This window comes from Pundamilia nyererei, unplaced genomic scaffold (assembly GCF_000239375.1).
Source record: "Pundamilia nyererei isolate P.nyererei 1_Seehausen unplaced genomic scaffold, PunNye1.0 scaffold00070, whole genome shotgun sequence".
In the NCBI taxonomy this organism is placed as follows: domain Eukaryota; kingdom Metazoa; phylum Chordata; class Actinopteri; order Cichliformes; family Cichlidae; genus Pundamilia; species Pundamilia nyererei.
Window position 1 is genome coordinate 38,903 of NW_005187471.1, and position 21,767 is coordinate 60,669.

Genomic DNA, 21,767 nt, shown 5'->3' on the forward strand with positions numbered 1-21,767 from the left:
ACTGTGATTTCCCTGGGCTGTATTTCAGGTCATGAAAGGTGACCAATTTTATTCACTTCATCAGTCATCTTTAACGGCTTGGCTGATTAGTTTCTAATTTCAGGTAAAGTCTTAAAAAAACATATAGTTTGCAAGGTTTAATTTAGCTACGTTAACACATTTTAACTTTCCTAATACAATCCCAGTCATTCACCACAATGCATCACCCCAAATACACCAAAAACAACTTGTTTCACAACTGTTTATTTATTCAAAACTCAAAAGATGAGTGTTCTGTAGATGTTTATATGGTCGATGAATGCGAGTTCCAGAGTAGATAACAGCCAGTTTGCAAAGTAAAAATAGCTAGGGAAGGACAAGGAGAGTTCCTTGTTTGATGACCAGTCAACTGGTCTTAGATCTCTAAATAATGACTTTCTCTGAGACACCTCTAAAACCCTGGGCAACCCTTTACAGCAAATTTAAAGTATAAACACAGCATGATTAGCAGTAGAACATGTGAAAATGTCTCTGTTTTTAATTCAGTGTCAGGCTTTTTCATATTGTAGAGTTAAACCTTTAGATCTGCTACACTCGATAACCAAGTTGCCAGAATCCAGGTGCCTTTCCACCTTTACATTTTACACCTAAATAGACTGCGGTATGTCAGCCTAAAAAGATACAATGGCAATTAACCAGGATCGTGCGACATCCAAGAAAATCTGCACACAAAATACACATACAAAATATCACTCATTCACAGTCAATGTGTAACATTCTCATGCTCAGATATGTTGCTGATCAATAATGAATAATTGCAGAGCACTTATCATAAGTCTTGAGTCATTACACCAAAGAATTTCCTTCAGCATTTCTACATGCCATGGACCCACCGTCACAGAAACCAAAAGCTTGACTGAAGCACAAACCGATATGAGTAACACACATGGCCTCAGCTTTCAGTTCACGTACAGTAGGTCTGCACCAATTTTGCTACAGAAAGTTAAATGAAATATAAATAATAAATAATAAAGTGTTAATAAAAAGTCAGTTTTGTTATAGTTTTAGTAGCTCAAGGAGTGTCCTGATTGCACATGGGAGCAGTGTTGTCCTGTGCTCTAACAGTAGTATTAACAACGCACCAAAGGCAAATAAGTTACTCCATAAAGAGCAAAGACGTTGTTCCTTCGGTAATCAAAATGTCGGTAATATTTACAGACTTAAACTCAACTGTTCGCCATAACAACCTCCATGCCAGCCAGCTCTCGGCTCTATTTTCTGCATTACTCATGCTGAAATAACTGGGATGTGTCATACATTACTGTTATTGTTACTGTGTAAATGGAGGCAGGGAGGAGCAGCAAATGATGATACGGAGATGTTGTGAAGAGTGTGTAGATGGCCAGAGGATGGAGGGGGAGGTTACCAACAGATATGCACATGAGAAAGAAAGGAAAACACAGACAGAAAGCTGGGATGATGGTGAGTATTTACAGAAAGCGTGCAAACAGGAGAGAAAAAATGAGGGGAAAAAGAAGAGGGGAAGAAAGATGGAGATGTTTGAGGGTAGGGACACGATGGGTTCAGTATTCATCCTGGTCCAGGTGAGCTTGCTCATCGAGGTCTTCATCATCTGGAGGTGCAAAGCCTTCCTAAGATACAGAAAAAAAATATATATATATATATTATCATATCACCATATTAGAGCACTTTGCTCTTGCACTGCAGGCTTACTTGTTGTTCCTAGAGTATTTAAAGTAGAATGGAAGGTGAGCCTTCAGTTTTCAGGCCCCTCTTCTATGGAAGCAGCTTCTAGTTTGGATTCGGGAGACACACACTATTGCAACTTTTAAGATTAGGCTTAAAACTTTCCTTTCTATAATTAGGGCTGGATCAGGTGACCCTGAATCCTCCCTTAGTTATGCTGCAATAGGCGTAGGCTGCTGGGGGATTCCCATGACCCTGTATTGTGTTCTCCACACCTGTTACATTTTTGCACTGATCATCACCTGCATTCATGTATATATCAATCTGCTTAGCACTTTTTCTTTTTATTTAAGTGTTTGTCTTATCGTATGTCTCACACAAAGTACCTAATTTCCTAATGTTGTAAATCTGTTCAACATTTGGCAATAAAACCCTTTCTGATTCTGATTCTGATTCTAATTCTAAATTGGTCATGGGGGATCATATGATTGTTGGGTTTTTCTCTGTATGTATTTAAAAAAGTGCCTTGAGACAGCTGATGTTGTGATTTGCGTTGAATAAATTGAATTGTATTGAATTGAATTGAATTGAATTGAATTGAATTGAATTGAAAGCAAGAAGGGCAGAAAACCTGATAATATTTTATCAGGTCTTCTGCTCTCCTTGCTTTTAACTGTCAACAGTGGAGAGAGTATGGCAATCTGTTATATATCTGTTATAATGGCTAGATACCTCTGTTGCGTAGAGAATGTTAATTATCCTGCTGAGAATGGGGTTGTTTTCACTCTCGTGCTCCTGGCAGATCAACTCGATATCCCGTAGTTTGCTGAAGTAGAAGTCTCTTTCCTTCTCAAGGCCATCTACAGTCAACTTCAACTCCATCAACTTAGAAAAACAGAAAAAGGTGCTTAAGCTGGTAGTCAAAAACTAGTCTGGAGGATGAAATCAGAACAAAAGAGCCACACGGCCTTCTGTCCTTCCCGTTCAACTCTACCTGTTGATTTAGCTCCATGATTTCAGCATCACTGCCCCCATTTCTTGACAAAGTCGGATTCTTCCTCAAGGCTGGAGTGTTATGTTGGACCCGCTGCGGTGTTGGCATGTTTTTGGGAACTGTTGGGGATGTCCTCTGTGGTCCTGGAGTGGTTAGAGATGGTGGGAGTGGTTCAGCATTTCATTTAAGACAGATTTATTGCACTTATTTTGGCTTGTTAGCAGTTGTGGCGATGGATATAGCACATTATAGAGCGCTGATGCAATCATCTTGTAGAAGAATTTTATGCCTTTGACATGTAAAAGGTTTCAAATTGTTTTACAACTAAACTGATAGAAATGACACATATTTAGAGTGCTGAGGTTAAATAGCCAAATTATCGATTCATTTATATAAATGACCAAAGGTTGTTTTAATTTGACTCAAGATCTTAAAAACGAAAAGACCTGTTGCCTACTAAACCTCTATAAGTGCTTAAGCAAAGGTGTTTCAGATAAACTCAAAGACAAAACATGCGAACACATTATCCACAGGCTGTATATAAAAGATGGAAGCGGCTTCCAGGTCTTAAAAGTAACGCTAATCAAGTAGTGCAAAACTTATTTTTATTTATCATTGTTTTTTGTTTTTACTGGCCAAGATGGGGTGGCTTTCCTGGTTGCAAATAGTTTTTGGGACTGTGCACAAGTCAGTGAAAAAATGCCCTTAATTCTCACAATGTATTGGTTGCTTCGATACATTACAAATGATATTCATGTTATAAATTATGGGCCTAATAATGGTAAAATAATTGCTATTCTTCAGGGTGCAACAGGCTAAGGAGCTGGCTGTTCAGTTTTTCTACTACGCACATTTTTAAGCCTGTTTTCCAAGTTGCTGAAACTGTTCATTATTAGCACCTGGCTAACCAAGATGGCTAACTAGTGCAAAAACCGGACGCTCATGTTCAAATAAGGTAAATGCCAGACTTGAGGCTTCGAAACAGCAGCCCACAATGCAATGAGTGACATCCATCTTTTATATACAGTCTATGGTATTTTCAGTTTTAAAAATAAGTGCAATCATTCTTCCCATTTATAACACACTGCTTGCTAGTGACAAAGTCACAAAGCAGGCTTATGACATACTACAGCTTAAATTAGATTGTTTGCCATGATCTTCAAGCAAAAAGCTTTCACAGAGACAGGGTATGGCTGTTCAGGCTGACACCACTCTCGTTAGTAGAAAGGGAAGAATTTGTTGTTATCAAACCAGCTTTAATAGAGACAAAGCTGCAACAGTGTAGCATCAGTCGCTCGATGCAGGACACTGGGGAAATAACTATATTTGCTGTTTCTGCAGGTGTTTGGGCATTATTGATCATGATCGATCAGAAAAAATGTGGATTTTCTGCCAAACTAACGCTGCATCCCACTAGGCACTGTGACGATTACTAGAATATTACCAATGACTCACTTGTACCTAAAGTGTCATGGTTTTGCGAATGCTGGGCAGTGAGATGGACCAAAGAAGTCATTCTGTGAATCGTGCTGCTCACACCACTTGCTTGCAGGGAGCGCTTTTGAGCCATCCAAAGCTCAGCAAGACCGTGCAGCAAAGGCAAAATGTTTGGCTTTACCTTGGTTTCTCTTTGGTTTGTAGATAAAGTGATCACCTGGATTGGGGGGAGGGGCCACGTCCTGCCCCTGTCTGGCTAGTAAAGGGTCATACTCCTTGCCGTCATAGTTGGCGTCGAAGAACTTCTTGAACCACTGCACAAATTCAAAGTTGTCCTGGAATTTCCCTTTTACAAGCTTTTCTACAGGAATTATCTGGACAATGAAAACAGGAAATAGTTGAAAAGCTTCACTTGATACACACACGTATATCAGTATGAAAGGTAAAACAATTAATTATCTCAGGTATCATGAATGAAATAAAAAATAAAACCATAATAAAGTGATTCTGACTTTGTCGACACTCATCCGTTTAAAAGCTGCCTGAAGAACTTTGAAGTTGTGTATAAATTCATGCTCCAGCTTGGCTTGAAATTTGACCTTCTTCAGAAGAATGCACCCCGGAAACAACATGTCCATGAACTGGCAATACGCCGCTCCTTGAAAACATAAAGACACAACAAATCGATCTCGTTATTTCGGTCAAGAGTTGCCCCAAAATTACCTCAGCAGCTTATTTCAGGGGAAAAAATAACCTCAGGCCTCACCTGAACAGAGCTGTTCAATCTTGGTGTAAGTGAGATGCAAAGAGTCGTTGACCCACGCCAGCATGTCATGTCGGCTGAGGTTGTCAATGGACACAGATGTTGCGTACACATTCACTGCCATCCCTGAGTGGAAAAGAGAGAAACAACCACTCAGCTACATTTTCCTGTTAGCAAGACTTGAAAACCTTAAATGGAAGTTGAAGGAAGAATATTGGTCAATGATTAATCTCTCTGATTGGTCAGTGCAAGGTATGAGTATAAAAATGTAGGGATTGTCTTTATAGTATAATCTAGGCAAAGTAACCATTCTGCATGCTCCTTAACCAAGCTACCAACTACTGTACATAACATTTACCAAGCTTCTTATATTGGATTTGAAAGACTGAAACAGGACTTATTTAGGCCTTAAATAATGATTATTATTGCAATTAATTACTTGCTAAAAACAATGTGCCTATTTCTCATGCAAACACTGCAAAACATATAAACCTACTATACATGATTATTATGCCATTATCTACTACACCACTATGGCTTTTTATCACTAACAATTAACAATCATTATTAATTAGTTTTTAAACTGTGGCTTTCTTCCATGTGTTCCTTTTCCCTCTGCTCTTTTATCTTTCCCCTCACCCCCAACCAGCTACAACTGCTCCTCCCTAATCCTAGTCCTGCCAGAGGCTTCTTCCTGTTAAAAGGGAGTTTTTCCTTCCCACTGTCACCAGCACTTGCTCATAGAGTGTCAACTGATTGTTGGAGTTTTCTCTCTAATATTATAAGGTCTTTAACTTACAGTATCAAAGCACCCGAGGGTTGCTGTGATTTGGCGCTATATAAACAATGTTTATCTCGGTTAAACATAAAGAGATAGCAACACATTCTAGAAGCTGGAATTAGGAAATGTTAAACTGACTTCTGACTTCATTAACTTGTGAATCTACATCACTGCACTACTTTCACTGAATCCATTTGTTTTGTTTTTTTACTGCACTGACCTGGATTTCTTCATTGGGCCATGTTAATATTAAACCCTATAATCTATACAGGCAGATTCCAAAACTGCACTGCAGTTTCTTCAATTTTTAGGAATTATTTTTTCACCCCCTGTCTGACTGTAAATCCTGGGGCTGGGCCACAGTCTGTTGCAGCTGTAAAGCCCACTGAGAATGGGGATATCAAGCTTTTAGGGAGGAAATTTGACTTTCAGACATAAACTGAGTCCCTAAGAAGCATCTTTATTCTCAGTTCTAATCTAAAAATGTGTTTCAAGCATAATCCTCCCTGATTATACAGAGAAAAAAAATCCGGAGTATTTGTCAGCAGCTTTACACATCTGGCATCTCCAGCCTTCTCTGTGCTCACTTTGCTTGCCTGTTAATGCGGTGTCATGTCCAAATGATCTTGTAACACCTCAGACCTTTCCTGCACCAATATGCATATTAACACGGGCAACGTGGCGACTTTAAAATGATGCTTTTTAAGGTCACACGCCGCTCTGTCTGCACCTGACAGCCAAAGACTAATGAAACCACGTCTGTCAGTTTTTAGTTTGATGCTGAATCGTGCTGTGATTTCTGATGATAACACTTCTATTGTGAATGCACCTTCAGCAACGCATTCTCCCACGGGCCATTGGCTATACTGAAATTGCATGGCTGTAGCGTCTAACCCCACGAGCAACTACTAGCCAGGATGAGGAAAAAATCACAATGTTTCAGCTACATGAGCAGCAAAGGACCACGCAGTGGGCGTACATTTATTAAATAAGCGCACGAAGGGAAGTCTATCTATTCTCCAAAAATCTATCGGGCCTTGGAAAAAGCTCCCATAATGACTGCAGCAAAAAATAAATAAATAAAATCCTGAGCGCAAACCGCTGAAGTCAAGCAAGAGCAAATGGGCGGGGGTCTGACATTTCAACCCGAGCTGAGAACAATAAATGTGCTCGTTTGCTGGGTGCTTTTGGTTAAAAAAGCCGCAACGCTGGGTGCTGCTCTCATAGCGGCCCCCTCTACAGGCCTCCCCGAATACCTCAGGACTGTCAGCACACGGGAAATATCCTCGCTGCATGGGAATAAAGCACAGCTCCCCGTTAAACCCCTTTACGCGCAGAAAAAGGAGAGATTTAAGAGACGGGGTGGGTCGGCAGGGCGTAAATGCGGCGATACTCACTGTATTCAGGAGCGTCTGTGGTGTTATCACGCTGGCAGTATTCCTTATGTCAATGCCCGTTGCTGTCGTCGTTGTCAGACCCTGCGCGGTGCAGTGCTTGGTAACGGGCCGCCCTGTCTGGGGCTGCAACAATTCAGCCTCTACTGCGCGTGCGCCCGACTCCATGCTGTTAAAGGTTCATTATAAATAGGACTTTGGCCTGTTCCAGCTAAGAGACACATGATGTGTCTGGTTGGATCTTAGGACTGCGAGTGACTAAGGTTTTTGTGGGGTCAGGCTTCACATGTTGCTGTTTTATCTGCTGCTGGATAAGATATGTGAACGAAGGACAAAGTGGAGTGATCATTTTTTACAAAAGAACTGTTTTAGAATTTCTATGGGTTGATTTAATGTGCAAACTGCTGTTAATACTGCTGGGTCCAGTATTTTAGTTGTGATCTGTATCTATTATATCTACAGTATAAATTGCATTTAGTTTGACAGTTTCCAATCAAGTGGTCAGACCCTTTTTGAAAAAGAAGAAAAAGCACTCTTATATTTTTTGTCTAATTATATATGCCATCTGTTTTCAGTTATTTACATTTGCCCTATTAAGTGAAAATTGTTATTGGTAAAATGTGACGAAGGAGCCTAACAAGCCAAAAGAGTTACTAGCAATGGCAAATGTCTGCGAAATATAGAGAAGTATGAAAAATGTAATGTAAAAGCATAAAACTGGATAAAATTGTAATTTTCCTGTGAAAGAATGTGCAGTATATCGAGTATAGTCAGGAATCAGACACAGGATTTGATTTCATTGTTGTTTATTTGCACTCACATCATGTGATAGAGAGCTCCAAGGGGCGAAAAAAGGAGATAAAAGGATTCAATGTGACGACACATTGTTCAGCACCAGTGTACGTTAGGTGGGGAAAAGACACAGCATAATGCACTGGAGCAAAATGTGAACTCTGTCCAAAAAGAAACAGTGATGGAGGAGTTTTACTAGAACATGCATGAAGATCTTGTGAACATAACTGATTCTAAAATGAGCTAAATCCTGAATGCATGATCAAAATACAAAAAAAGAGAGAGAATCGGTTGCCGAGACAAATATTCACGAGTAGTAACTACAAAATGAACAGTAAAAATACAGTATTAGAGAACTTGAAAAAGTATCAGTGCTTTTCTGTAGTTGCTAAACAAACATACAAACTTTCAGTGTCATAAGAAGGCATTTGATCCTCTGAAGATTTCAACTTTATGAACACTAAAGTGGATCCCTTCACCGCTTCTATACAGAGCTTAACAAATTTTATCAGACCACCTGTCATAAAAAGAAGAAACACAAATATTTTATAAATCTGTCAAAAACTTACTAAAAACTAAAATTATATTGTTTGTTAGGCAAGTAAAATATACTTTTTTATACCCAAATTTTGAGCAGGCACAAATTTGGGTCAGAAATTATTCAAGCACAACATTCAACCACTAAAATAAATGTTTCTACTGAGGAATGTAAGTAAATAGCTGTAATTTGGCATCTGAATCAAAAAATGATCATGTGTTTAACTATTTCATCTCTTTTTTTGTAAAAGTACATTTGAAAATTCAGGAGTTAATTTGGGGCAGCCGTGGTAACTCACACTGTGTGGTGGTCTAATAGGTTTGTTGAGCACTGTATGTGCTTCACAGTGGTGTGCTACATTAGATGTGTCAGTCAGATGACCGATAACACCCTGACCACAGTGAACCAAAGTTGTTAAGTTGTTAAAAGTGCACCAGTGGTACAGGATGATGTGTTCTCAGGTGAGAAAAAGGCCATTTGGGTGAGACTGTTTGCTCTCTGTGGAAATAAATATGATCAGAAAAGATGCTAACATGTTTAGTATCAGTGCTTGTTAAAGTTCTTCTAACTATGCTAACATGCACAGTACTCACAGCATAGCTTCATTCACATTTGGTGGAGGTGGAACAGAAGTCTATTCTGCTATAAGGCTGTTGAACCTGATGAACCAGTGAGCAAAGACTTCATGTTCTTATTTGTGTAATCATTCCAACATAGTAGCATCAAAAGAACATAACAAATAATGCAATATAAAAAAATGATAACAAAAAACAGTAAGCTTGAATTATGATATTCCTCATCATTTGATCAGTAGCAACTCTTCCTTTCACAACTGACATTTTTTAATGTCACGTCGACATCCTTGTAGGAATTTGTCACATTTCATTCATCGTGGCTCTGAGTAAAAAGACATTTTGTGACACTTGTGACATGAAATCATGTAAAAAGGCATCTAAATAGTACATGATACAAGTGCAAAATCGTATTTTACAGTGAGGTAACACAATCGCATCATAAAAACCTTGACTCACCTTCATATTTCTAAAACTGTTAATAAGACTCAACATTTTCCCCTACCAGAATCCAATAACCAAAGTAACTCAACTGCAACTCAATTTATATCTGCTGCTTATATTTGGTTAACATTTCACTGGAATTTGGTAGCAAACATTTTTCCCTGGCCGTATTGCAGTATAATTACAGCCACGTCATACAATTTTACAATTCTAAATAACAGCACTGAGTTCAAAATGAAAACATGACTCCGTTACTCCACACATGTTCTAAAGTAAAAACAAGTCTTCTTGCTTGGCCATACATTTTCCTCGAATATCATTCTTCTGCTTTACGTAGCAGCATTCTGACTGGTTACCAGATCCCGCTGGATCTTCCACCAGGAGGAGCAAGGATCCTCGCTGAGGATCTCTTTGGAATGTTGTCATCGATTTGAGCACCTGGAGCAACCGGGGACAAGATCACGTTGGATTAGGCAACGAAAAACAAACAACTGCTATTGCCTTGAAGAACTTACTTGAAGCTCAGTCATACTTTGCAGTAGTACAGTAAAGGCTTCTCTAAAGAGCTTATGTTAAGTTCCGGGAGATTTAGGAAATGGAGCATAACTAAAAGGATGGAAGTGTTTGTTTGCTTTCCATTTAATCAAAGCATTTATGGTTTTGATAAAACTATTGGTAAGTAATTTGATGTAAGGTACAAATACAAGGATTCCTTCAGCATAAATGTTCACTATAACTACACTCCAATTATTATCTTCCCAGGTGAAGTGACTTCCCAGGCATAAAGCAACACTTGTTGCACAGTTAGAATCATTATTGGAGTTTTAACCTTTTCAGACGTGTTCTTCAGCATGCACCCTGGAAGCAGGTGAGATTCTGTCAGAAACCTTTACTCTCTTTCTACTGAGACTTTTTGCTGCCTGTCATTCGTCATTTCTACCTCAGCAGCTTGCCAGTAAGTACTGCTCTGATTATGCAGGCCTAAACAAACAAGTTTGATCCCAAACATGGGACAACTATAGTCTTCAGCTGACTTAAAGTGCTGTTATTCAAAGTTACTTTGACTATAGCGCCCTCATCAGGCCAGTCATTAGACATTTTATAAAACCAGCAGCAGCGCCACCAAATCACAAGCTACCAGTGTCCCGTAGCTTCCATTAACATGGAAATTCCTCCTTTTGTGTATCTATAACATAATTATAAAATTCACAATGCCATGTGTATGAATCAGCTGGTCCTCACCAGACAGGCTGAAGCTGGACTCATGGAGGTCCCTCATGCCCCCATGCCGGGTGCAGGGGCGTGTTGGAGTGTCCAGATCTGAAGAGCCGGTGTCTCTTTTTCCAGAATTTGCCACGGCAACAACTTCACCTGTGTAGGGTTCCCGCTCCACAGCTTTCACCGCCTGGCACTGGCAGAAACATTTAGCAATAAGTATTCCTTAAAAACAATACTTTCAACAAACTACGCTGCAGGCTTCCTGTAAAAATGTAGAGAACGTAAGTTGAAGTAGCACATATTTATTGACATTATAAATTAATCTCATTACAGTCTTCAAATCCTCTAATCTTGTCTGACATTCCCCCTTTTCAGAATCTAACGAAGTTCACACACCCTGATCCAAGAATTCTTATCAATTATTGAGATTTTTTTTTTTTTTTTAAGGAAAAAATATGAAGATGATAGGATCAGCAAACTCCCCTTGCTGTCCCCTAGCAGGGGCTTTATGTTCCACCAGGGGGCACTGAAAGCAATGCATGTTTTAGCAACTGAGTATATTTCTCAACCCCACTGCAAAATTTCTTAGATGCTAACTACACCTCCAGAATCAAGATTAATCAGTGGGAAACACTGAGCTTTGTAGTGGAAGCTCCAACAATCTCTAACATTTTCCCTCTCACAGAACATCCCAATTGATTAAGAGCTATTTGGCCAACTCTGGTTAAATATACAAATTCGTTTTTGATTTTCTAGCTTTCCATCTTTTGTAGTTCCACTATGGAGGATGAGACATGAAATCACAATAAACTACAATTATACATATAACTAAGGAGAAATATAGTGTGAAAAATACATGTTTCTAAATTATGATATAATTAACTTAAATTAGTGCAGCTCTGGTTTATTTTTAACCAACCTTCAACCTTTTCTATGATATTTGCCTTTTTAGTACTGCTTTGTCAATTATCCTATTTTTTTTTTCTATATAACAAATGGGAAGTTCAATCATTACAGTAGGGAGTGCGGCACCGGTGATAGAGAAAAATACATGAAACAACTGTGCCGTATCATCCTATTATAAAATGTAAGTTTATAAACCAATGCTGTGTAAATGTATTTCAGGTCAGGCTGATACCTTTTCTCTCTGAACCATCTTCTTGTAGAGATAATCCGGGAAAGTCCTCAGTGGGCAAAACTTTCCGGAGCCCTCGGCGCACGTGAACATGCCATTTTCGTAGACCAGACGTCCACGGCTGATGGTGACAATCGGTACACCGTGGCAGCGCAGACCTTCATACGGGTTAATATCACCTCCCTGCACCTGGTTTTCAACAGAAATGACCCTGTAGGCAGAGATTGAAAGACAGAAGTGACCCAGTTTAGCAAAGCAAACGCTGGATCAGCCTTACAGCTTTGATATAAAAGCTGCACTGAGACAAGCTGGTCGATAAATGGATGGATTGAGTTTCATACTTGGATCCCTCTGGGTCCCAGACCACCACATCAGCATCTGCTCCTGGGATGATCCTGCCTTTTCTCGGGTAGAGGTTGTAGATCTTGGCTGCATTTGAGCTTGTGACTGCTACAAAGCGATTCTCATCCATTTTACCTCCAATCTGAAAATGAGAACACGCACACACATTTGAATCCATTTCTAATACTAGGGATAAACACAAAACACAAACTGCTACTAAATCATTTGACCCAGTAAAAGGAGACCAAGATGTTTTTGTGTCTCTTCTGCCCGTTCTGTCTGTTTGTTAAAAGCTCACATTCATAACCACCAAAACAGATGTCCTATTTGTGAAAGTTCTCTGACAGCCACACGGGAACAAAAGAGCCACACATACCACCCCTTTCTCCCAGATGACGCTCATACGGTCCTGAATGCCAGGAAGCCCATGAGGGATCTTTGTGAAATCATCCTTGCCCATGGCCTTCTGTTTGACGGTGAATGGACGATGGTCAGACCCCACAACATTTAGAGTGTCGCTGAAGCAGGACAAAGGAAGTCATATTTATTATTAATTATTTAATCAGTGGAAGAAACAAGAAACATTCATATTAAATTAAACTTAACAACAGATGTTATAGTATTTTTTTTCTCACTTTCCAAGCAGGCTCATTAGAAAATTTGGAGTATTGGGGTCCAGGCGGAGAGGAGGCACAGTCACATGGGCAGCTGCATGAGACCAGTCCTGATGATAGTACTGCATACCGTTCAGGACAGTGTGGGCAGTTGTTGTTTCTCCGTGGACCACCTTACCTGTGGTCAGACATTTCAATAAGGACATATATTAGCTAGAATAATAGTGCAAGGAGCTTAAAAGACAAGCAAACACTGATTTTCAGTTGACTTTAGGATCATCAAAGCAGACATTTAAGTAACAGTAGACCAAATCTCATCAAAGAAATACATTCCCTTAATGGACATCACTTGCTTCAAAGATAGTAACACTAAATATAAAAGATAAAGAGCCTCACCTTGCATCTTGGCTGTAGCCACTACATCTCCAGCAGACATACTGGAGACATTCACAAGATAAATTGGGCAGTGGGCCTAACAGAAAACAAAAAGGTTATATAGTTAGGTCCACAAGTGCTTGTACAGACTTTTTAATACAAAAGCAGCATTAACTGTTGAAGAAGTACAGTTATTTTTATTCATAGATCCTTATTTTCAAAGTCTCAAAAGTACAGTAATTGGACAAACTACATGGATGAAAATAATTTCTACATACTTTTCGCTTACATCGTTCTAGTACAAGTTAATTTAGAGTTTTATCTGCTAAATCTGTGTTTTTTAGAGCTATACAGGCTCTTTGAGATGTTTTATGGCAAAGTCTAATCTGAACTTCCTGTTCCTGGGTGTAAGCAGTGGTTTGCACCCTGTTTTAAAGCTTCGGTGTATTTATATTCATAAAGGCGTCTCTTGATTGCAGACTTTGGCAACGATACGCCTACCTCCTCCAGAGTGTTGTTGACTTGGCTAGATGTTTTGAAGGGTTGTTGTTTTTTTAACCAAGAAAAGAACAGTGCAATCATCCACTTTAGCTGTCTTTTGTGGTGTTTCAGGCTTTTAGGTGTTCCTGAGCTGGCCCGCGCATTCATTATTTCCAAGAAAGTGTCAGATTGTTGATTTGACCACTTCCAGAGTTTTGCTGTCTCGCTGATTCAATTCAAATTCAATTCAATTAAATTCATTTCAGTTTTATTTACCAAATGATAAATACTGTAGTCTTAAGGTGTTTTAGATTATGGGGTAAAATCCCTACTTAAACTGTTTGTCAGTCAGCCATCCAGTTAGATTTCAGCCTCTGAAAATGGGGCACTGTGTATGAAAATGGTTGCTAAACAACTAATGTAATAGTTTTGTTAGAGCCCTTAAATTAAAGCCTAAAGTCTGCCCTTTAATTTAATCACATCCTGATTGTTGGTTTAAAATCAACTGTGGTTGTGCACAAAGGCAATCTTTGTCCAACAAAAACAGCTCTGTGCAGATTAATCATTGGAGTTAAATTGCAGTGTTAGCAGTGCTAAGATTGGTGATTAAAATGTTTTATGTTTAACATCCCTAGAGTTTATAATGACCTTATTTTGATTTCTATACTGCATTTTTTCTGACATCCTACTCACCCTGTTGGCGATGGTAATCGCCCTGTGGGTTGCTTCTGCTTCCAACTGCAAGGAAATCACAGTAAATCAAAGCAAGGAATTTATTCAATCATAGAAAAAATATCTCATATCCTTGACCAGAGTTTGGATATCATTAAGAGTTATAATTATAAATGTTTATACCTCTTCAGGCCTGCTGATTTCAATACCTTCTGGGCCACTAATGCCAAGATCCAATGCCTCCTTGGCACCCTGACAAAAAAAGTAATAATGTTGTTTTTTTTTTAAATATATAGAAAATGTAATTAAATAACTTTAACAATATTTTCATTTGCGTACACACACTGTAATTCCCAGTAAATCCCTTACCTCTGACACAAGTTCCCCATTCTCAGCATGGACCCTCGCTATGGCTCCAATGTCCTTACAGTGCTGCAGGACCTGGAAGAGTTCACTGTCCCGCAGCATGAACATGTCCTTATACGCCATGAACATCTGAAAGGAGTTCACTCCTTTGTCTCTTACCAGCTTCTCCATCTCAGCTCGAACCTGTACAAGGGGAACAATGACACAAGCTCAAATGTGGCCTCAATCTCCAAAATATCCTTATCCAGAAAAAAAAGGTTAAACTGAAGTAGTTAATTTGAGTGTTTAATGCCGTTATTTGAGTTACAGTATTTATTCTTGTAAGTAGGTGGGATCAAAGTGGATTTCTTATTTTTACAAAAAAAGTTTGATATTTTTGAAATAAATAGTTTGTTCCAGTATTGTTTTTAACAACTATGAAGTCATAAAGCAAATATGGGTCATTTCTTACTTGTTAATTTAAGTCAGTTATGAAATCCAGCCTGATTTAAGGAGAATGCAAAAATAGTTATTTTAAAGAGGATCTGTTATGCTTTTCCTTATTACTGTCAAATATAATACAAAGGATATAATAAATAATGACACAGTGTAATGTGTAATATATTGTAGATTACAGTTACCTCATTTTAATGCCTGCTCAGGACCTGATTTTGTTTTTATGGGGTTTGTTTTGTTTTTTTGTGTTGATGTGTAAAACCTTAGAATTGGCAAATGATGCTCTTTCTTTTTACCTTGACTGTCCTGTAGTGGTGGAGGCTCATATTAAACATGGCTAAAGATTCAAAGAATGAGGTCAGCATTATCATCTCAGGCACACAGCTAGCTATGAGCACAACAGCCCCACCCACTGGTTGTAAAGGGGCAACCAGATCAAAAGAAGTCGTCTTAAAGGGTGGGGTAAGGGAGCGAAAAAAGCTCGTTTCTGACAAAAGATGAACTCAGATGTTCATGAGCAAGCAAAATATGAATAAGGATTAATCTGAGCTGTAAATTCAAAGCTATCATAGCAGAACACTAGATTTAAAATAAGAAGCTGGAAATTAGCATAACAGGTCCTCTTTAAAAATAACAAGTCTCTTGCATTTATTTGTACTTTGACATATTAGCAGCTAAAGATCATCAAGTTCATTATTACAAAGTTATTTAAATTTAACAAGGATTTTAAAACATATTCCAGGTATTTCGAATAGATTCTGGTACTTTGTGAGAAAGGAAATGTGAAAAGTGCTGCTAACTGTTCCTAATATTGCATTTGGGGGGGCTTAGAAACCCATTGCAATACTTTATACACACTGGTCATTTATAATAATTTAAGTCACAAAGTTGAGTTTTTACTTTAGAAGAAGTGTTCGTGGAGGCGAAACGTATTACAATGACATAGAGCGACAGTGTTCCAGTACCTTGGGTCCCCACCAAGTAACTCCAATGTGCAGAGCGTAATCACAGCAGGCCTTGGAGTCGGCTGAGTTGCGGCACTTTTCGTAGGCTTCCAGCAAAGATTCGTTCCTCTCAGGGAGAACATGTCCGATCACCATGGTGGTGCCACCAGCCAAAGCAGCCTGGAAAAACAACAAAAGTAGCTCTGAAGTCACTTATAATGTCTAATTTAATTCTGTCAAATAAGTTGCAAAAAACATGTGGTGTATTTCCTGCTCTGCCATTCTTTCGTTTGCTATAATAGTTGATTTTTTTCACTGAGATGTTTCAGTTTAAAAGCTGTTATTCAGTTTGTTTAGAATCGTCAGCTGCAATTTAAGACTTAAATAATTTGAGACTATATGACACGACCTTAAATTAAATCCTTAAACTTAATTATTTGCTTCTTTAAAAATGATTAAATAGCACAAAATGGATTGATTTATGAAGCAATCCATTTTGTGCTATTTTGTGCTAGAATTTATGAACTACTAAAACAACTTTAACCTACTAATCAGCACAGCCCCGAGTCCAAGCATAAAAGTGATAGCTTCAATTACCATTAATGCTAATGGTTATCTTTACATTCTTGCTGATGGAAATATAAATCCTTCAGCAGTTAAAGCACAGGATTGAGTGCTCCTTACAGTGTAATCATGTTTTTTTAAAACCTACCAACTATATCATTTCTTTACAGCATCAGCACTTCTTACTTTTTAACCTCCTACGAGCAGATTTAGATGTTTCAGACACAAGTTAAGGAAAATCTTAATAACCCAAACAAGTGTTTTGTGTATAAGCGCATGCTTCACTGAGCATCTGTCAGCTGACCCTAGAAACTCGAGTGGCGTGCACGGAGTACGGGTGTTAGGGGGGCGTGGGTCTGGGAACCATTGTCTCCAAGCACAATAGCGTGAGTGAAAAGGCTTTGCGGCAATCTTTGCAGCAGCACCCCGGTATCCATGGAAACAGATACTGATCTGCATTTTTCTCTGGACTTATACTGGAGCAGGCAGGGAGGGGCCAGGAGAGAAACAGAGAAGAGGAATGACTGGCGGAGATGGAAAGCAGCAAAGAATTGTGTCTGTCACCAGCATCTACCGGCCTGTTCGCTCCCAGCATCCGTCACCTCTTAGAAAGCTGAAAGTACTACAGGGTGATGAGTCATCACAGTGCCCTGAAGCAGAGTGGGGTATCCCGGTTGTATCAGCCTCCAACATTCACCCTTGCCAAGAGCAAAATTGCCAAAACACCTTTGTCTAATTTTGGAGAAATAAACTCTGGATGCAACCCAGTGACATTTATTTTTATAAATGCTTCTTATATCCTTAGTAACAGCTATTGTTAATGTTAGTACCGCTGGTTTGTCTGCTTTTTCTGCTTTTTCTGCTTGCAGCTAGATCTTAAAGTTAAATGCTTCGTTACTATTTTATGTGCCAGTTTTTGACGTAATTTCTGTGCTCTGCTTATTTGCAAAGTAATAGATATATTACTTCTGGCACTCTTAAGGGAAGGAGGAGTGACCTATAAATTTGTGTCTGAGGTCTGACTTCTTAGTTCTAACTTTGACAGCAAAAGTATTCCTGCCTAAAATAACCTAAATATTTGATCTCCAAATATTAAGAAGAATCAAAACAGAATAATGATGCATTACTGACAGTGTGACTAAAATTAACATCAGTAAAAAACCTTTTTTCAATAATTCAATGGTCTCTGAATCTTAATCTTTCCTGTTGTGACAAAGGTGATAAAACATGAAGTTTGCTCTTTTGCTTCTCTAAATTTGGGACAATATGAAAAGACTGTTACCTTGGTACCGCTGTAGAAGTCATCTACTGTGGTGGCATTCATGAAGCTCTCCTCCAGGTGGACACTAGTGTCGATGCCCCCAGGAAGCACCAGTTTCCCTGAGGCATCAATCACTTTAGCCCCACCTGGGATCATCAGCTCCTTCCCCACCTGCTGGACGATGCCGTTCTCGATGTAAACGTCAGCCTCCTGGGTACAGTCATCATTCACCACTTTGCCACCCTTTATAAGGATCCGCACCATCGCTGAGCTGGAAGACATGGCTATTGATCTGCGAGGAAGAGGGAAACATACAGCTGAATACTTTTTGCTTTTTGTAGATACTAAAGGGTGGCAATCTGATTCAAAGCAACCACAGTGTACATCAAAACAGAAGAAAAGTTATAACCACCTGACAAATGAATCTGCAGTATTTCTATGAAAATAATCTGTTTACAGTACCTCATTTTTACAGCAGAATAAGATGACAGAGGAGAGAGAAGGATCAGTAATGCTGCTCTGGGACCAGTCTGTCACACTGTGACTGACATCAGCTACAAGGCTGAATAGGCTGTGTCAGTCACTGCCTGAGACCTGACAGCTCAGTGTGCAGAGGCGTCATAATAAATAGAAAGAAGCTGCGTCCAGTTAAGGGTCACAATAGGGCAAGCAAGGGTCAATGGGACTATTATTTTTGAAAGGACCGAAGGAGCATAACACTGCTTACACTCACTGTATTGTTATATTACAAAAATCTAACCCTAACCCTAAACCTAACCCTAAGAAAACATGTAAAAATATGTTTAGCTTAAACTGAGAATGGTTTCGATTGCCTCTACTCCATTTCCTAAACTGATGGTTGGTACGTACACATTTTCCACTTACATTATCTAAAATCATGTTATCATCTGAAATAGTCACCTCTAGATTTTAACTGCTCACAGGTGTGAATGCTGTGATAAAAATACACACACATGTGAATTGGATGGTGTAGCAAGCCCTCATATTTTAACAGCTAACTCCAGTTTTACATGTTTAAATCAGGTTATTTTTGGACCAATCCACAGTTTTATTCCAGGCAGTATGAAAACTTCCAAAGGTTTTAGGCATTTCTCATGTAAAATTAAATTCATTTATAGTAAGTAACAAATTATTACTCCAAAGACAATTTTATTGAGTAAGGCTGTCCGAGGCCTCTTGGTCCTAAAGGCCCCTCTACTCTTATCTGCTCTGTCCTAAACACGTTTTAACTCATAAAAGTCATAAATAAACACACACAATATTTTCTTTAAATCAGCTGTTGGGTAGCACAGATATAATTACTGTCAGTAATTAACGGCTCATCTGTGACAAAGAAGCAGTCTCTAAGGCCTACACCCTCCCTTCCCTCCACACCACTGTATTAATGGTGTGATGTGGTGTGTGAGTGTGTTTCCATCCTTGCGTGCTTGCGTACATGTGTGCATGAAGGATGCGTGCGTATGAGGGTGCGGCAACTTTACTGCAAGGCATGGACTCCTTACACATCCACATCTGATAGCTGATAATGTGATGGATATCCCATTATTACATGTACATCTATTGATACTCACAGGTGCTTTTTTACCCTCCTAAAGCCTGAGGGGACAGCTACAGGCATAATAAAGTCATTACTATATCAGGAGGCCTATAGCTCAGTTACCAGTACGGAAGTTGTCGGCGGTTAGTTATTATTAAACATAGGAGCTTGAGTTGCATGAAATCACTGCACGATAAATAAGGATACACTAAACCTTTAATATAAAATAAAGGTAATTACAAACTTATAACGCAAGGCTTCTTTCGTGGCTACATTGCTCAAATGCTCTTTATTTGATATTTTTCTTGTTCGTCCATAAAATAAATGTAATAAATCCCTCGTAAAAACCAAACGTGCTTTTAAATTGGCGCCAGCCACAATGATTATTCCAATAAATATGGCAATTTTGCTGATTAGCTGTGAACACAGTGAAATGATGACACTTCCACTTGTGCGACTTGACACAAAGAAACCGGTCTCCATCCGGCATGATCGGCTTCACAGCGTTCATTACCGACCTAGAAAAGCGTCCTCTTAACTCTCAGTCTGCCCTCCTCTCCTCTTCCACAATGAGCACCAGTCTGCTATCTAAGTGGCCTCACATTATCATCACACTGCCCTCATGCACGGTGAACGGATGCAGCTGCACTTGTAGGGTGTGTATAGATCACGGGGAGGATGGAAGAAACACCAGGTAGGGACCAGACGTGTAGCCAAGGGGCATGGAAACAAAGTCTCCGTGCTCCAGGAGAGGATTTGCACCCCAGACACAGTCACTGCAGCCTAGCAGACCTAATAATTCTGACGACGTGGACCACATACCTCCTCTATGGGCCTGCTGCTGCTCCACTCGGATCACTGGATACTTTCTCAACACAATTCAACACAATCCGTGGATGGCACTTCCCAAGGAGATATACACACACACACCAGATGGATACCTTCCTGGCCGGTCCGGGACCATCAGGGGCAGCATCATCACCGTGAAGTCAGCAATGACATGCAAGCAAGACTTCTTATCGTGACTTTCAAAATAAAACAGTTGTTGAGCCCAATGCAACTTCTAGTAAAGTAATGCGAATATAGAGTAGATTTTCATCATGATTTGTATATAATTGATCAGCTGCTACCTAACATCAAGCTCAAGAAAGAAAGAAAGAAAGAAAGAAAGAAAGAAAGAAAGAAAGAAAGGGAGTTTTCTACAACTTATTGATGTTAAAAATGTGTTAGAATATATTTTAGAGCAGCTCATGTTTTATAGCTTTATATCAAATGTTATCAAATAAATAAATAAAAACATTGTATCTAGTAATTTTTAGATACATATGATGGAAGACAATAATTTGAGGTAATTCTTTTTTAAATTATTTTTCAATAACAATATTTGTTTATTTTATTTATTTATTTTTGTCACTGATTCACAAAAAACTCTTGAGTTATAACTAACCAATAACTGCACTAATATTGTCTTTGCATAAAATAACTCAATGAAAATTACCTAAATTATACGATCAGTGTAATTTATATCAGCACCGATATCGAAACGCTATAACTAACTATGATGGTATAGCTACTATATTTTATTTTGTAGGAAAATCAGCACACTTCCGGTGTTTCTGTGATTAACTTGACGCAGCTCGCAGCATCCAGGCCGTGCGACTGTGTGACGCTCCAATCAGCAGCGTTCAGTGAAGGCTTGGTTGCCCAAGCACCCAATTAATTTGGACTTAGGGCGTGTTCACTCTGAGGAGGCCGTACCACTACCAGATCAAGAGGGTGATTATGAAGACAGCAGTACAGCAAGGCTGATTGAAGTACCCTTAGGATTCATAGTTAGTACTAATGTAACGGATTTAAAGGATTATGTATCTTTATGAGGTTCACCTTGAGGTATAAGTAGCTCGTTTACCTTTTGTGCGTTATCTTTCAACGACTTCAGCTTCATCTGCCACAGCTATAAATGAGGTAAAGGGGGGAAAGAAAAAGAAATTCTATTGCAAGCAAGAAAATGGTACTAGCAGAAAGTGTAACTGCAGGCGACTCATCAGCTCTGATTGGTGGCTGAATTAGAAGCTGGAGAATGGCAACATGTTCAGGTTTAATGTGATCAAAGGGGAGCTGCAGGCTGTCACCTGTATTTAAAGCAGTGAGTCGTAGTGAACTCAGGTGCCAAGACACTGAGAGATCCTCTGCTGGAGGAGCATGGAAACTGGAGCTGAATATCAATGTTCACGGGCTGCTGACAGTCACAAGCTTATAATTGCCTAATTATGCAACATTATAATTATACTATGATTTATACTTTTATCATTTTATTCAGTATAATTAAGATATAGTAGGCTATATCTTAATTACAGACTAAGTTACAAATGAACAAATACTGAAAATCATAACATTAATTC

At 39.0% G+C, this 21,767-nt stretch overlaps 2 protein-coding genes across 4 annotated transcripts; both read right to left on the reverse strand.

Annotated features, from left to right (window-relative positions):
* Positions 1-235: 235 nt before the first annotated feature.
* Positions 236-7,182, reverse strand: mapre3a (microtubule-associated protein, RP/EB family, member 3a). 2 transcript variants are annotated; one of them, XM_005736534.2, is made up of 7 exons: positions 7,059-7,182; positions 4,884-5,006; positions 4,630-4,775; positions 4,335-4,491; positions 2,681-2,823; positions 2,419-2,571; positions 236-1,631 (listed from the first exon to the last, which is right to left on the reverse strand). In XM_005736534.2, the coding sequence occupies exons 2-7, from the start codon at positions 5,002-5,004 to the stop codon at positions 1,563-1,565; spliced, it is 789 nt and encodes a 262-aa protein (XP_005736591.1). In that variant the 5' UTR covers positions 5,005-5,006; positions 7,059-7,182; the 3' UTR covers positions 236-1,562. The 2 variants fall into 2 exon arrangements, with proteins under 2 accessions (XP_005736591.1, XP_005736590.1); XM_005736533.2 differs by having other exon boundaries at positions 4,299-4,491.
* A 1,243-nt stretch (positions 7,183-8,425) lies between these two features.
* Positions 8,426-20,318, reverse strand: dpysl5a (dihydropyrimidinase like 5a). 2 transcript variants are annotated; one of them, XM_005736536.1, is made up of 13 exons: positions 20,188-20,318; positions 17,829-18,099; positions 16,004-16,162; positions 14,607-14,786; positions 14,421-14,489; positions 14,259-14,303; positions 13,107-13,182; positions 12,732-12,888; positions 12,473-12,614; positions 12,096-12,238; positions 11,758-11,965; positions 10,644-10,812; positions 8,426-9,839 (listed from the first exon to the last, which is right to left on the reverse strand). In XM_005736536.1, exons 2-13 carry the CDS (start codon positions 18,087-18,089, stop codon positions 9,754-9,756), a joined length of 1,695 nt encoding a protein of 564 aa, XP_005736593.1. In that variant the 5' UTR covers positions 18,090-18,099; positions 20,188-20,318; the 3' UTR covers positions 8,426-9,753. The 2 variants fall into 2 exon arrangements, with proteins under 2 accessions (XP_005736593.1, XP_005736592.1); XM_005736535.1 differs by lacking the exon at positions 20,188-20,318 and adding an exon at positions 18,270-18,353.
* Positions 20,319-21,767: the final 1,449 nt, after the last annotated feature.

Coding starts and splice junctions, on each gene's coding strand:
- dpysl5a (XM_005736535.1), bottom strand. Junction 16,163..17,828: donor ACTTCTACAGCGGTACCAAG/GTAACAGTCTTT, acceptor TTGTTTTTCCAG/GCTGCTTTGGCTGGTGGCAC. Junction 13,183..14,258: donor CGATTACCATCGCCAACAGG/GTGAGTAGGATG, acceptor GTTTTCTGTTAG/GCCCACTGCCCAATTTATCT.
- mapre3a (XM_005736533.2), bottom strand. CDS start 5,004: ATGGCAGTGAATGTGTACGCAACATCTGTGTCCATTGACAACCTCAGC. Junction 4,776..4,883: donor GATTGAACAGCTCTGTTCAG/GTGAGGCCTGAG, acceptor TATGTTTTCAAG/GAGCGGCGTATTGCCAGTTC. Junction 4,492..4,629: donor AACGGATGAGTGTCGACAAA/GTCAGAATCACT, acceptor TTCATTGTCCAG/ATAATTCCTGTAGAAAAGCT.